Source organism: Simochromis diagramma, unplaced genomic scaffold, assembly GCF_900408965.1.
Source record: "Simochromis diagramma unplaced genomic scaffold, fSimDia1.1 OVJJ01000680.1, whole genome shotgun sequence".
NCBI lineage: Eukaryota > Metazoa > Chordata > Actinopteri > Cichliformes > Cichlidae > Simochromis > Simochromis diagramma.
Genome location: NW_024387470.1, coordinates 847,186 through 861,161, shown reverse-complemented (window position 1 = coordinate 861,161; position 13,976 = coordinate 847,186). Strand labels below are relative to the sequence as shown.

Here is a 13,976-nt window from a genome sequence, read left to right as displayed (position 1 = left end):
TGCATAACACTTTAAGATTTTTTTTCTGGAGCCCTCAGTTGATTAAAAACAAGGAAAATTAGGATTAGTAGCTAAAGTGACAAGAACAGCAACTGCAAAGCACTCCACTACATAGCCCTCAAATGAATTTTACCTTTAGTATGTTGTATATATATATATATATATATATATATATATATATATATATATATATATATATATATATGTGTGTGTGTGTGTGTGTGTATATATATATATATATATATATACACACACACACATATATATATATATTTATATAGTTTCTTAAAACCCACTCTTACTTTTTCATTTACAGATTAATTTACTTCTAACATTACTCAAATAGGCTATTTTTTGTTTGTTTGTTTGTTTTTATAAATGTTTACCAACTGTTATGTACTCTGAGTTGTTCAACTCAGAAAATATTTATAACATGAAGCTAACATTTTCCAGAGCTTAATTGTTATTGTACTAAAGATTAATTTGAGGGGTCAGGTGGGAGGCACTGACTGATTGTTTTTTTTTGTTTGTTTGTTTTTTCCTGCTTGATTATGGTCATATTATTTCTATCCATTTGACCCCTTTTAACTTTCTATTGTGACTTGTAGGAATAAACTGTGTTTATAACAAACAGAAGATAGCAGCTTTGTATTATGTGGTAAGAAATGTATTATGTTAATTGTGCCAAGGCTATGCTGCAAGGACTGGTTGCCTGTGATCTTTGCTTGGGTTTCTATATAGCAGTTGCAGTGTCTGGATATTCTAACACTAAACACTTTGTTTTCAAGATTTTCCACAAGGTGCGATGCTCAATTGACAGAGATAGAAGGATTGTACTGTAGTGAATCTTTATTTTGAACATGTTAAAATAGTATAACAACAACAAAAGAGGGAAAAAGACAAAGCAAAACAAAAGGAAAACAAAGCAATAATAATTATAACTTACATGTTCAAAAAGGAGAAGGAAGAAGCATCAGCTTATTTAATCCCACCACATATCCACTATTTATTAACTAACAGTCTGCACTTTTTATTTTCTGTCCATCAGAAGTCTCTAGCTATAGATGAAATCACATTAATTGTTCTATTTATTTCCTCTAATGTGAAGCAGCCTACCTCCAGTGGGCCATAGCAAGTGTGCAACCCACAAAAATCCAGCCTAGTATGCTAAGCAGTAGCCCCAGGATCTGACCCGGTCTCCTCCACATCCCTTTCATTTGGTAAATATATGCAATACACCAGCAATGATAAGAATGCAATTTATACCACATATTAAAATCTTGAAGCATCTGACTGCTTGGTCATCACATGCTCTGAAGTTTTTTTATACCTAATAATTCATATTTGTTCAAATATAAGAGTTTTTGACATATGGTGCAATCTCACTCCCTAAAGTGCCTGACATGGAGGTTTGTGCCCTGCTTCTATGGCTGTTCCTGCCACTCCTCACTTCTGACAGACTTGATAGGCTAGACCTTGAAGAGAGGCCAGACTGTGACCCAGATCCTGATCTTGATCCTAAATCTGTCTTCAGCTCAAACCTTTCAGACCTTTCTGACTGGGTGGAACGCCCTGACTTGGTCGTGCGTCTGGATCTTGAGGCAATGCTAGATAAATCTGAGCCCTCCGACCTTGATAATAGCTCAGAAATAGAGGACAGTTTGGTCTTGGATGTGATCTCCGACACTGTGGACAGAGATGTGGTGGACTTGTTTTGCAATGGGTCTGGCAATCCCTTGACAACCACCCTAAGGAAGGAGATGCACATTATTGTCAAACATGACAGTTACATGTTCCACTAAGCAAAACGTAATAAAAAAAAAAACCACACACACAGTGCTGTAGTATTAGTTGATAGGTCAGCCAAACTGTTGATGTTTTTAATTATTATTTATTATTATTATTTGCCTTCTTTCAAGTCATGCACATTTACTTTCGATTATTCATCCTGGCTCTTCATGGCACTTCTACTACTTTTGGTCATTTAGGCTTCTGCCTTGGAGGTTTTGGCATACCTGCTCATTATTTTAAATGGCATGTCCTTTTTCTGTCTTCATCATTCTTCTGTTTTCAGTGCTCTAAACATTTAGCACAACTCTTCAGGTTTTGGGGGTACCAGCATTGGTAATCGTTAGCGGGAGTAGTCCTTCTGAGTTTCTGATGTTTCCTGTCCTCCACAGGAATGATTCAAGCATGGTTCTTATAAGGTCACGTGGATCCCTGTATTATCTGCCATTTTAGCAGCATCTCCTTGGCCTCTATACAGTAACTCTTTCCATTAACATCTTGGAAAAGTCCTGCATTTAGAATTGGTAATAACTCTACTGTTTCATTTCAAAGATCTTCACTAAATAGGTTGGTAGGTGCTGCTCTATCAGCCTTACAAGCCTTTCTTTCCACCCTCAGTCATGTAGCACCAAACACATCAAAGTTGCCTAGGAGGCTTAATGTTGTAAGGTAAGTCCTTATAATTCGAAACAGCTTTCCTTCCACTCATCTCCAAATCATTTGCACATCTTCTGCCTTACTTTTCTAAGTCACCAAGTCTAAATTCATGTCAAGTCGGCATCGAGCTGGTGGTGATATAAAAGTCTTACTCTTACTCCCACTCCTAACTCTGAGCTTCATTATGTTCTGTGTGCTCTCTACTGGCCTACAGCAGCACAAGCCTTAATGCAGCGTCTTCTCTCCACTGTTCCTTGCAACTCCCAGCCTTTCATAGCCTTTTTTTCTCTCTGTGGGCCATCAGCGGCCCCGAGCATTATTGTAGGCTCTTCTCTCCTGTGCTGCAACTTTCAGCCTTTGTAGCCTTTCTATTCTGTCAATTATCAGAAGCCCTGTGCCAACGCTGCTCTTACCACTTGCATTTTCAGTCTTTGCAGGTTCTCTGTTCTGTCAGCTATCTGCAGCCCAGGGCCTTAACCCAAGCTCAACCTCTCTCTGGCCTTTGATATCCCTCAGTTTTCCCTTCCAATCAAATGGCAAACATAGCCTGCCATTGGAGGGCCACTGCCAGGCCCAGAACTCATGCTGGTATTTTGGGTGGTCTGTTGTTGTTGTTCTTCTCTGTGCTTATGCTTCCTATGCCTTGCCATGCCATGCATTACTCCTTACATGCATAGGTTTCCTTTCCCATGGGCCAGAACTCTGCTGCAGTAAGATCTTTTTTTCTTTTGGGATCCTGCTCTATCCCCTTTCACAGCTGGGGTTCTCTTCTGCCAAGACGGACCATTGTAGTCTAATCATGTAATACCCCTATCTAATTTCTGTTCATTAATAAATTACGTTCATTCTTTCAAATAATCTCTCTTTATTGAAATAAGCTTCTGCATAAGTTCTTTAAGGACAATCTATGGTCTCTCATCTGTCTGCTCCCAGGTTCTGCTGGCTAAATTAAAGCTTTATCATTCCAACTTTACCATGTTGTCAAGGTGTTTGTCATCACTGGCCTAGTCCAGTAACACTCTCCTGGCTTTCTCCAAGCCAATCAGCACTCATGCTGTGTAGTTTAAATCTCATTCTCATTCTCCCTTTCTGTTCCGCCAAGATGGGCCATTGTAGACAAACCGCCAAATTTGTCATTTGTCGTGTTCATTCTTTCAAATGATCTCTCCTTATTGAACTACCCTTACCAAATACTAGATTTGACAAAGAGGGGCAGGTCTAGGGATGGGTATCGAAACCCGGGTCTTGTTGAGAACCGGTTCCCACTGTTTCAATTCCCTGTAATTGTTTGCCATTTTTGCAAATGATTCCCTTATCGATTTCAGTCACCCCGCATGACCTGGCAGGAAACACGGCGCCTAAGCGGCTCAAACGCTCAAAAGTTTGGTTATACTTTACAAGAACGGATGACAACAGGGCAACTTGCAATACTTGCAAAGTAGAGATTTCATTTAAGGGAGGAAACACTACGAATATGCAAAAGCATTTGCTCACAAAACACGCAATGACCTTAAATGAATGTCGTGTTTTTAATTCCGCTCCGGACTCGTGAATCTCAACCCAGCAGCAGCGGTAACGTTTGCATGTCCTCTCCCGTTAATGCGGCAGGTAAATAATCAACTAACACTGCATATTATGTTAGCGCGATCTGCCTTATTACAAAACCTGCCATTACTGTGCATTTAGGTGACCATGATGAGAGAGACAGACAGTCTGGCTCAGATGCTGGCAGTTCTCGCTGCAGTCTACCGGTAGCGTCTCCTTTCAGGCCAGGATAGACGAATGTCACCGAGCAGTGACTAAGTTTGTGGTAAAAGGCTTGCACCTGCAGATGCCCCCGATTTTCGGTAAGTGAATGTGTTTAATTGTAGGCAGGGACATTACTGGATATTCTTGTGTAATTGCTACTGAATAATTTATGTTATACTTTGTTATTGCTACAGAAGAATATTTATTTTATTATTTTACATTTACAATTTTTTTTCCTGGGGACCCTGTGACACCCCATTGAAGAGCCGTAGGCTGTGGATCTCTTTAAGATCTCACTGTTGGGTTTGTAAGGCCATGTTACTCCTAAATTTCTATCTTGTTCAAGAGAAGATATAAAACACAGTTCTAAGCTAATCGACCTTAGTGTTCTCCTTTTTATTTAAAAAATTGATAAGAGAATCGATAAAGAATCGAACCGTTAAACAGAATCGAAAATGGAATCAGAATCGTGAAAATCTTATCAATTCCCATCCCTAGACAGGTCTGACTGTGTAACAAGTTGTTTGCCATTAAGTGTGTTGATTCATAACACAAATGATCCTCAATTTTGACAAAGTTGCAAAATAGACATATATTATTAAGACTTAAAATTAGTGATTGAGCCCATACACCTGGCAGGTAATGTTAAGAGAGGTTAGCATGGAAAGCCGTTTTCCCATAGACTTATACAGGACTTCTTTTTGCAACCACCATTTTTACAACCATTTAGTGGCCTTCAGATAGAAAGCATTGGCCTCATTTTTCCTACCTGGAAGCTACATTTCTCTTCTATACTGTCCAAGCACTTACTTTTTCTCTCCTCCACAGAGCGGTGTGCACACTGACCATAGATAAAAGGCACCACCAGTGATGTGAAAGGCTGAACCCACCCAGCCAAGAAATATTGGGGTGCCAAGGTTAAACCTGTTGGTTGCAAACCAGAGAGATGTTGAGATCATAATTTAAAAATTTCAGTTTTATTCAATGTAGGGTAACATTTATTCTGTGTAACCATGGTTACTTACTGGAGTCCAGTGGGACCAGGGTCAATATGTATTGCATAGACATACTGTGCATAGACACCATACCCAGATGTGGACAGCACTCCTGAATGCAAATCAAGTTAAAAAAAATAGAGTCAAAAGTTACGCTGGCTGCTATGCATATTGCATATGCAACATGTGTTTGTATGCATAAGATATATAATACATTTTGGGGTCAGCTTGAAAGAAAGGCAGATGTGAAATGTAATCTAAGAGTCATAGCTGCAAAATTATAAGACATTTTGTCAGTTTTCAACCAATAACTCATTAATTGACCTTTAAGACCTTGGTCGATTTGGGCCATGTTTTAATGGATTGTTTGATGATGACCCCACTCTACATCCCTACAACGTTTCATCAGAATTCATTCAGAATTGTTCAAGTTATCATATTTACAGACAGAAGGAATCTCATGCATCCTACCAAAATCATAACTGCCTGGCAGAGGTAAAAACTTGAATATTCTGGCAATTATTTCATGGTTCAGTGGTAAACGCTTCAAAAAGGATATTAAGTTACTGTGCTGAATGTCAACAGTAAGTTACCTTTATCCAGCCTTGACACAAATTAACCAGCAAAATCCATGAGCAGACAATGAATAGAACTTAAGTACACAAAGCCATCCCTTTGTGTACTTTTAGAAGCCATCCCTTCTAAAAGAGTGATAATATGGTATTTACACCCAATGATTTTATAGTAATTAAAGTTAGACATTTACCACTGATGATGTGGCAACATCCACCAATGTAGATCTTCTTGTATTTTGATTGTACTTTTCCTCCAATGTAGGTGCACTCCATACCCAGCAGACTAAGTACAAACCCCAGCATGCCTACAGAAAGAGCCGACATCAACAGGGCTCTCACTATTTGGACATAGTCTAGAGTGACAATAAAGGACAGACAAAGGTTTATATAAACATTCTTGATTTGCAAATGAGAATAAATACAGCTTGAATACTGAATATGTTGACATACCTTCCACAGACCAGAGTACAGGGAAATCCTTACAGTTGGTGACAGCAGTTGAGTCTGTAAAACAAGATCTCCACAGACTAGTCCAGTGCCAGGCTACCTTGATGACAGCCGAACCTCCCATGCCCCCAACGGAGGCAATCTTCCAGCCCTCCATTGCCATAGTGCAGGCCACAAAGATCCAACCCAGTACCGTCATCAGGAACCCCCAGATCTGAACCACTCGAATTTTCATTGTATGGATTGTTGTTGTTTCCTTTCTAGATTTCTGACCCAGAAGCTTTTGTTTATTTAATCTTGAATCCTTTTTCACCCAACTGCAAACCACCAGTTTGTTGAGTTTCTTTTTTAATTTTTAAGATGGTAGTTGGTGATTCAAGCAGTCCTCGGTCTCCAAACTCAAACAAATGCTCTTCTCAGAGAGAAGTGAATATCATGTTTAAAAAAGGGGATGTGTGGTGTTGTTTTCCAGATATTTCTTTTTGCATGTCTGTGTGGGATAAAGCAGTAATGCAGGTCCTCATGGGCCTGAGACTGCTTACCTTAGCATGTATCTCAAATTACCGGAGACATCATATCCAATGTTTTCAGACAGCTTAAAAAAAGAAGGATCTATTTATAGCATGAGGCGTTTTCTTTTCTAATTCATAATTAATACTGAGATTAGTTTTTATGTCAGGCCTTTTAAGTTCCCTCCATAATATAGCTAAAAAGCATGGAATTTAAAAACATCACAAAACCTTAAAATAATGAACAGGAATGGTTACCTAATTAAAAGAGAGATTTTAGAATATTTCTTTACTTCTTCTGCATCTTCCACAACTGCTGGGGTCAAAAGGTACAATTTAAGGAAGGGTTGCCAGACTAAGGATGTAAAGGTCTAGCTTGATATTTTTTTCAATAATATGTCATAATTCGGTACCATAGTCGGTGACCAATATACCAAAAGCCGCACTCATCCACCCTCACTCTTTCCACACTCTATACTGTGCTATGTGATAGAGGCAGAAATGTTGCAAAATTAAATGTTAGCAAACAACTATTTTAAACTGATCCCCATTTTGATTCACAAAATGGTAACAAAGGTTCCCAGTTTTGTTTGACTCTGGCTATAAACCAAGTACAAATGGATTTGTGTCTAGCAGAATTTTTTTCTTTCTTTTTTGACATGTCATGTTTTAATATTTCTCCATTGCCAGCCATAATGAGACAGTGTGCCTTTACTCTCTGTGCATTTAGTACATACCGATGTCTGGCATCTATATTTTATTATAAGTGCTTAACCAGTTACCATTTCGATTTTTGGTACATATAATTCCGCTTTCCAACTATAGTGTGTTAGACTGAGATGCTATGAGTTACAGCACAAGCTGAGTTCCGGACCTCTTAATTTTCCAGATTTTACTTTCCAATTCTTAACTTCATGCAATTACCTCATAATGGGAACTCTAGAATGATGATGTGCTTCTTAACCAAGTTGTGGATGTGTAGGGGTAATGTAAATGTACAATATTGATGTGCTTTTACAAAGCACATCAGAAAAACATTTCTCATTGTGATTGGATTCTGCCTCATTTCTATAAAGGACATGACAGTTTATGGGATGACGTGCCTTGAGACAACTGTTAATGTGATATGCAACTATATAAATAACATTGAAATGAAACTGAATTGAATTTATGCAACAGACAGGGAGTTATTTTTGCCAATTTGCCTTAAATTCAGATTCATGAAATTCTTCCTCATATATGTGGGGAAACCACAGACACATGGCCTGTCCCATATGGAAAAGATATATATATATTATAAAGTTTCTATCTGTCTTTTGTGAAACTTGTGTGAAAAACATACAAGAGTGAAAACAGATATATATAAAAAATTATATAAATGAAACTTGTATGTTTTGGATACTTACTAAAACAATATATGAAAGTGGCCACTTTCATGAGTAAATCACATAAGCCTTATATGATTCACTATATGAAGTAGGCCACATCTGATGCAAGTCTTTTATAAGTTTTTTCTATTTCTTTTCCATATGGGGTCCCACATAAATGATATTAATAAAGGAGAGTTGATGTAACAGGAATGAAACGCTAAAGAAACTAGGGACTGAATATACTAAAGGAGAAAAATATATAACAACAATATAAACACTAAAAAAAAAAACAAGAATCACTTAGAATCAACCTCAAAAACACACTGAGTCACACAAGCCACTACCACAACACTTCCATTCGTCTGTTTTCTTCCACTTACCTAATTCTGGGTTGGTTGGCTGCTGGAGCCTGTGCCAGCTGTTATAGGGAGAGAGGCAGATCTCCAGTCTATCTCAGGTAGTCCCTACCAATAAGTCAAAAGATTGATAAACTGTCCCTTAAACTGATGCTATTCTGGCCCGCTGATTTTTGAAATAATAAAATCAGACTTTATGTATAAAAATTATAACAAGCAACGTATGAGATCACATTGCTTGATATTTAAACTAAAAGAGTGACCTTTACAAGTCTTCTTGAAATATGTAATAAAGCTGCTTGAAGCATTCTTCTCAATTTTGCCTCCGGCATTTAAGCTGCTAGTTATTAGTAATTTTGCCAGGACCTCACTGTGCGGCGGGCTGCATAATTACAGCATAGCGTCTTTGTGCTGCTCTAATTACACTTAAATCTGAGGTAATGAGAGTTCCGGGGAGTGATGAATGTTCTTTTAGTTCAGATGAAAGAGCTCTTTTTTTATTCCAAAGTTCACCCAGCTTATATTAAAGTTATTGTTAGTGTGGTAGAGAAATATACTGATATTTTGGAGGCTGGGCAGCCTTAATATCTTTATGAAAGATGGTTTAAATTAGCTTTAAATTAGATTCCCAGCCATCAACCCTAAAGAGGCCCCTCCCCTTGTAGGTACTTAATAGGCCTAACGCCTGAGCCTGCAACTTTTACAATTCACTAGCCAAACTCTCCCAAATGTCCTCTTTTCTTTATATGGGCTTTCAGACATATACAGAAATATATGTTACTTTGTTTCTTAAAACCTGCAGGATATTTAGACTGTACAGAAAAAATGAAAAAAATAACTTAAAAAAAGAAAAACATACCAAACTGTATTAATTCTGCCAGTCCACTGGTTTATAACCCACATAAAATTAGCATTGTGTGTTTTAGATGCTTCTGACAAATGCTAGTATACTAAAGCCGACATTAACATTAACACTGAGATCACAGCTACCCTATACTGTTTGCTGCTGTTTATTGAAATGGTGCAAAACTAACAATTCAAGTAGAACCTCCCAATATAAACCTATATGCATGTGCTGACCTTCCAAATACTAGATTCCTTCCTATCAGTTTTTTTCTGATATCTGGCATTAACAAGGCATTTTTTTCCCAGAGAACTGCTCCTCACTGTATCTTTTCTCTTTTTCAGACCATTCGCTGTAAATCCTAGAAATGGTTTTGTGGTAAATCCCAGTACACGAGAAATTCTTGAAATACTCAGACTGGCATGTCTAGCACCAACAGCAAACAACAATGCCATGTTCAAAGCCACCTAAAACACAATTTTTCCCCATTCTGATGTTTGAGCATTAGGTTGCTCCCATATGATTGGCTGACTTAACAAGCATATTGTGTACCTAATAAAGTGGGTGAAAAGTCTAAACCTTTGAAAGGTAGCACTGTTCCTCAGCTTAGTGTCAAAAAGCTACTGGCATGCTCACAAACTCTTTTTGGTTTTGTGTTGGTTTAAATATGTAAAATTAAATATGTATTTAATTTATATGAAGGATGAAAAAGGAGCAACATTAGAAGATTAGTCTAGAAATGTTTGAAAGAAAGTTGATGTTAGAATTCATTAAGTTTATCATTGGAAGAAATGTATTTTTAAATGAGCTATTCAGTTACTTCTTTTCAAGTTCTGAAGACTACCATAACTTAGATGACTGAATGATTCTCAGTCACAGACATTCAGGATACAACAGTTTCTTTTGAAATGTGTAGTTGTAATGATTTTAGTTTAGACAAAAGCTATTGCAAGCTGTTGATATTTGTCAACTTTTTTTTTTTAAGAATTTCAAGAGAGTTCCAGCTAAAATGTATTTATCATTTTAACACAGGAGACATACAACCACACAAAGCCACCCTTCTGCTGAGCCCTGGACACCTGACTATTTTTTCGCAGATGCAAAGCAGTGGAAAGCACATGACATCTACGCTCTGTCAGCTGGTTCAAGTATCTACCCTCTGGGCCAAGAGGTTTTGCGTAACATAGCCCAGGGTTCCTATATTCCTAGGTGGAGATGGATGGCTGATAAGAGGGGAAACCTCCGGTTGGGCGTCCACATTTACATAAGCATCTCCGGGGTCAGATGTGACCTAGTTAGCCTTGGAGGTCAAACTAGTCTAGACTAGGAAAATTAGAAAGGCACTTCTTCCACCTATTATTTGGTTGTAGAGATGGTAAATTATACAAAGATAAAACTACTATAAGTTATGCAGGCTTTTAGGAAAAAGTACTAAAATGCTCATTTTTAACAAGAAGACATTTGTATCGTTGTGAGCTGGAGCAGTTAATTAATTTACTTAATTTATGGATCAGTCATAGTATGCCAATGGTTAGTTTTAAAACATTTAAGAAAATGTAAGAAAACAAAAGGTTTCACTATCAATTTTTGACATGTTTTAACAATCCATAAGATGGTGAAAAGCCAGTTTGTTAAAGGAGATTAAAGACTTTGAATGTCATGTTATGTCAAATTAAATTTCCTACTCTCAATGCTTATGTTTCATAATCGAGTTTATGACAGAAATGAGGCAGCCATATTTAAATCTGAACACTAAATCAAATATGTAAACTATATCCCAGATTAGCTCACTTTTTATCTTCCCACAGATGCAGATTAGTTCATTTTGGAGGATGCTGTCCTTGGTTTTAAATGATGAAATGTTGTTAAATTCTCAAATCAACTCGTGTAACAAGAGTCCAGTTTCACACATATGCATTTCTTCCAAACTGCCTCAATGGCTCCTGTGTTTCCTTGTTTGGCCTCTGGGCTGGCTTACTGGTCTTGTTGCATGTTGTCGGAAAAGATGCAGCTCCACTGTAGGAGTATTCAGCTCTGCAAAAGTCAAAACAGGAAATTTACATAGTAAAGGCTACAAAGCTATGTTTCAAGTAAAACATTTTTTTTCTTACACCTTTCAACTTTCTTGTTACATTTAAGAAGTTCTACAACCATATTGAGTTTTTCATGCATTTCAAAAGAGTTCAAAGATAACCAAAGGGACTTAATCTTACAAAATTCACTTCAAAGCACTTTTAACTACAAACCACACAAACATCACATCTTTAGACTTGTAACAGATGTCTTCCTTCTCTCACCCCAACTGGTCACAGCAGATGGCCCCGCCCCTCCCTGAGCCTGGTTCTGCTGGATGTTCCTTCCTGTTAAAAAGGAGTTTTTCCTTCCCACTGTTGCCAAAGTGCTTGCTCATAGGGGGTCATATGATTGATGTTTTTTTTCTCTGTATGTATTATTGTAAGGTCTACCTTACAATATAAAACGCTTTGAGGTGACTGTTGTTGTGATTTGGTGCCGTATAAATAAAACTGAATTGAATTGAATTGTGTAGCCCAGGGGAAAATCTATAGGATTTCATCAAACTGGTTAAGATATTTTTTCTCAAAGCTACAAATTCAGCTTCATTATGGAATAAATTATTTTAAAAATTGGTTGATCAGAGAAGTCATTAGGATTCCTCCACTGGGAACCATGAATTTAATGGAAATTTGGAAAATTTTAAACCGATCTTTGAAACCAAGCTTGCCATTCTTAGAAGCCTCTAGGTTGTCTGATTAAAACATGCACAGACAAACTTTCACGTGGTACCAGTAGCACATTTTTTTGGTTTATAATCACTACGATTACAGACTGACTGCCAATCAATACTACTGTAGGTGCCATTGCTGCTATTCACCGTATTCATACAGTGAGAACACTCTAAACAGCCTGATTGTTACCAAAAAGTGGGGAAAAGAACTAGGATGTTTAAAAGAAAAAGGAACGAAAGAAAAAAAGTCTGTTTTTCTTTGCCCATCTCATGCAACACTTCTCAATAGCTCCCCTCAGTCAAGGTGACTTTAACTTCTAAAAGGTCCTTCTTATGCAACTGTAACAAAGGAAACATTCAGCTGGAGTAGCTAATCAACATAACGTACAATCATACAACTTACTTTGTAGGTTCAGCAATTATGCAGCAAGTTGCTGAGAGATTACTGGATGTTTTTGACTGGATTTGCCTGTCTATTGCAGTTAAAGTAATTACTTAAATTGCCCAATTGAGTTAGTAAATCAATCATGCAGTTTAGAGTGCATCCACATCAGATCCACTATGACCTTGCTGTTCATGTGGAATCACATTGTTCGCATTCTGTATATCTGCAAAACCAAGCCACTTGCCTGATACTGAAGCCTTCAGACAGGCTGAGGCAGAAGATAAGTCCTCCTAAGATGCACAACACAGATCCAGCCCAGCCAATGAAGAGAGCGGCTCCCAGCTCAAACCTGCAGAGAAAAAAGAAAAGAAAATGAAAAAACCAAGATATTTCTGACTGGACTTCCTTTCATCTGATTATGTCTTTGATCCATGTGAAAGGAAGCCTTTTACTTCTGGGCAACAAATAGGGGGTCAAAGAAGTCAGCTGTGATCCTGCGAGCATATATGGAGCATGCCGTCATGCAGCAGAGGCCTGTGGAAAGAAATAAGCAGATTACTATATCAAATTAAAAGGAACTAAGGTAATGTTCTTAGCTCAAGAAGAATTCAATCCACACATTATTCTCCATTAAATCCAGACATACATAGAATGGGATGGTTTTTACCACTAAGAATAAAGTGGAAGCCTGACAGGACAGTCAACCGAGCTTTAGTGGTCTTTGAGCCTCCTATTTTTGTGCACTTCATTCCTACCAAGGCAAGAATGGCACCAAAGAAACCCAGACACACGGCAGCGATCATCAAACCCCGACACACCTGGATGTACGCTTAAAAAATGAAACAGAGAAGAGAGCTATACATTAGTTGGTTCCCTGCTTTTTTGTTGCCCATGAATCGTAACAATAAACAGACTTACAAATGTGGGGGGAAAAAAAGAATTGTTTTGTTCATATTGAACAGTTTGATGTATTCTTGTGTGAGGGAAATTTGAGATAAAGTTGCAAATAAATCACTTGGAATAAATTGGATTTCTGCACTGATTTTCATAATAAAGTTGGTCTACGATTAACACTGCAACTGACCAATCACATTAATGTGATGTCATAACTTTGCAATGCGAGAACCAAAATTATGAATGCCTGTGTAATCTTTTCTTTTGTCATCTTATACAATGTAAAAAAAAATCTTAAGTACATCTGTTTTGCCTTTTTAAAAAAGATCTCTTCCAGGGTTACACATGGTTTGCAAGTTGTCCACTATTAATAAGAGTCTTGAATGTCCTCTATTTGAAGACAGTTTGTCCTGTTTTTAACAGATAAAAAGGAAGGTCTTTTGAAATGCTTTCCAGCTTGGTTCATTTGCTTACTTTTTGCAGAGTGGACTGTGAGTGAGTTAGTTTAAAGGTTACGTCTATACTTAAGACTTGTATCAAGGTTGGAGCACATGCAGAAATAATAATGCTAATAATGGGCATAAATGTTGCATGAGTGTTCCAAATGACTCGTATGTGAAAAGTGTCTCAGATTGTGGCAAAAACTAAAAGATGATCAAAA

General features: G+C 37.6%; 2 protein-coding genes across 3 annotated transcripts in view; both read right to left on the bottom strand.

The window, feature by feature from the left end:
- Positions 1–258: 258 nt before the first annotated feature.
- Positions 259–8,139, bottom strand: LOC120723528 (claudin-10-like). The gene is made up of 5 exons (XM_040015010.1): positions 6,215–8,139; positions 5,956–6,117; positions 5,220–5,301; positions 5,005–5,118; positions 259–1,748 (listed from the first exon to the last, which is right to left on the bottom strand). Exons 1-5 carry the CDS (start codon positions 6,444–6,446, stop codon positions 1,349–1,351), a joined length of 990 nt encoding a protein of 329 aa, XP_039870944.1. The 5' UTR covers positions 6,447–8,139; the 3' UTR covers positions 259–1,348.
- A 263-nt stretch (positions 8,140–8,402) lies between these two features.
- Positions 8,403–13,976, bottom strand: part of LOC120723469 (claudin-10-like) — a 46,722-nt gene continuing 41,148 nt past the window's right edge. For both annotated transcript variants that reach the window (XM_040014904.1, XM_040014903.1), the window contains 4 exons: positions 13,089–13,250; positions 12,874–12,955; positions 12,666–12,770; positions 8,403–11,324 (listed from right to left, as the gene is read on the bottom strand). In XM_040014904.1, the coding sequence (XP_039870838.1) occupies positions 11,195–11,324; positions 12,666–12,770; positions 12,874–12,955; positions 13,089–13,250 (479 nt within the window). In that variant the 3' untranslated portion in view covers positions 8,403–11,194. The remainder of the gene's footprint in view (positions 11,325–12,665; positions 12,771–12,873; positions 12,956–13,088; positions 13,251–13,976) is intronic.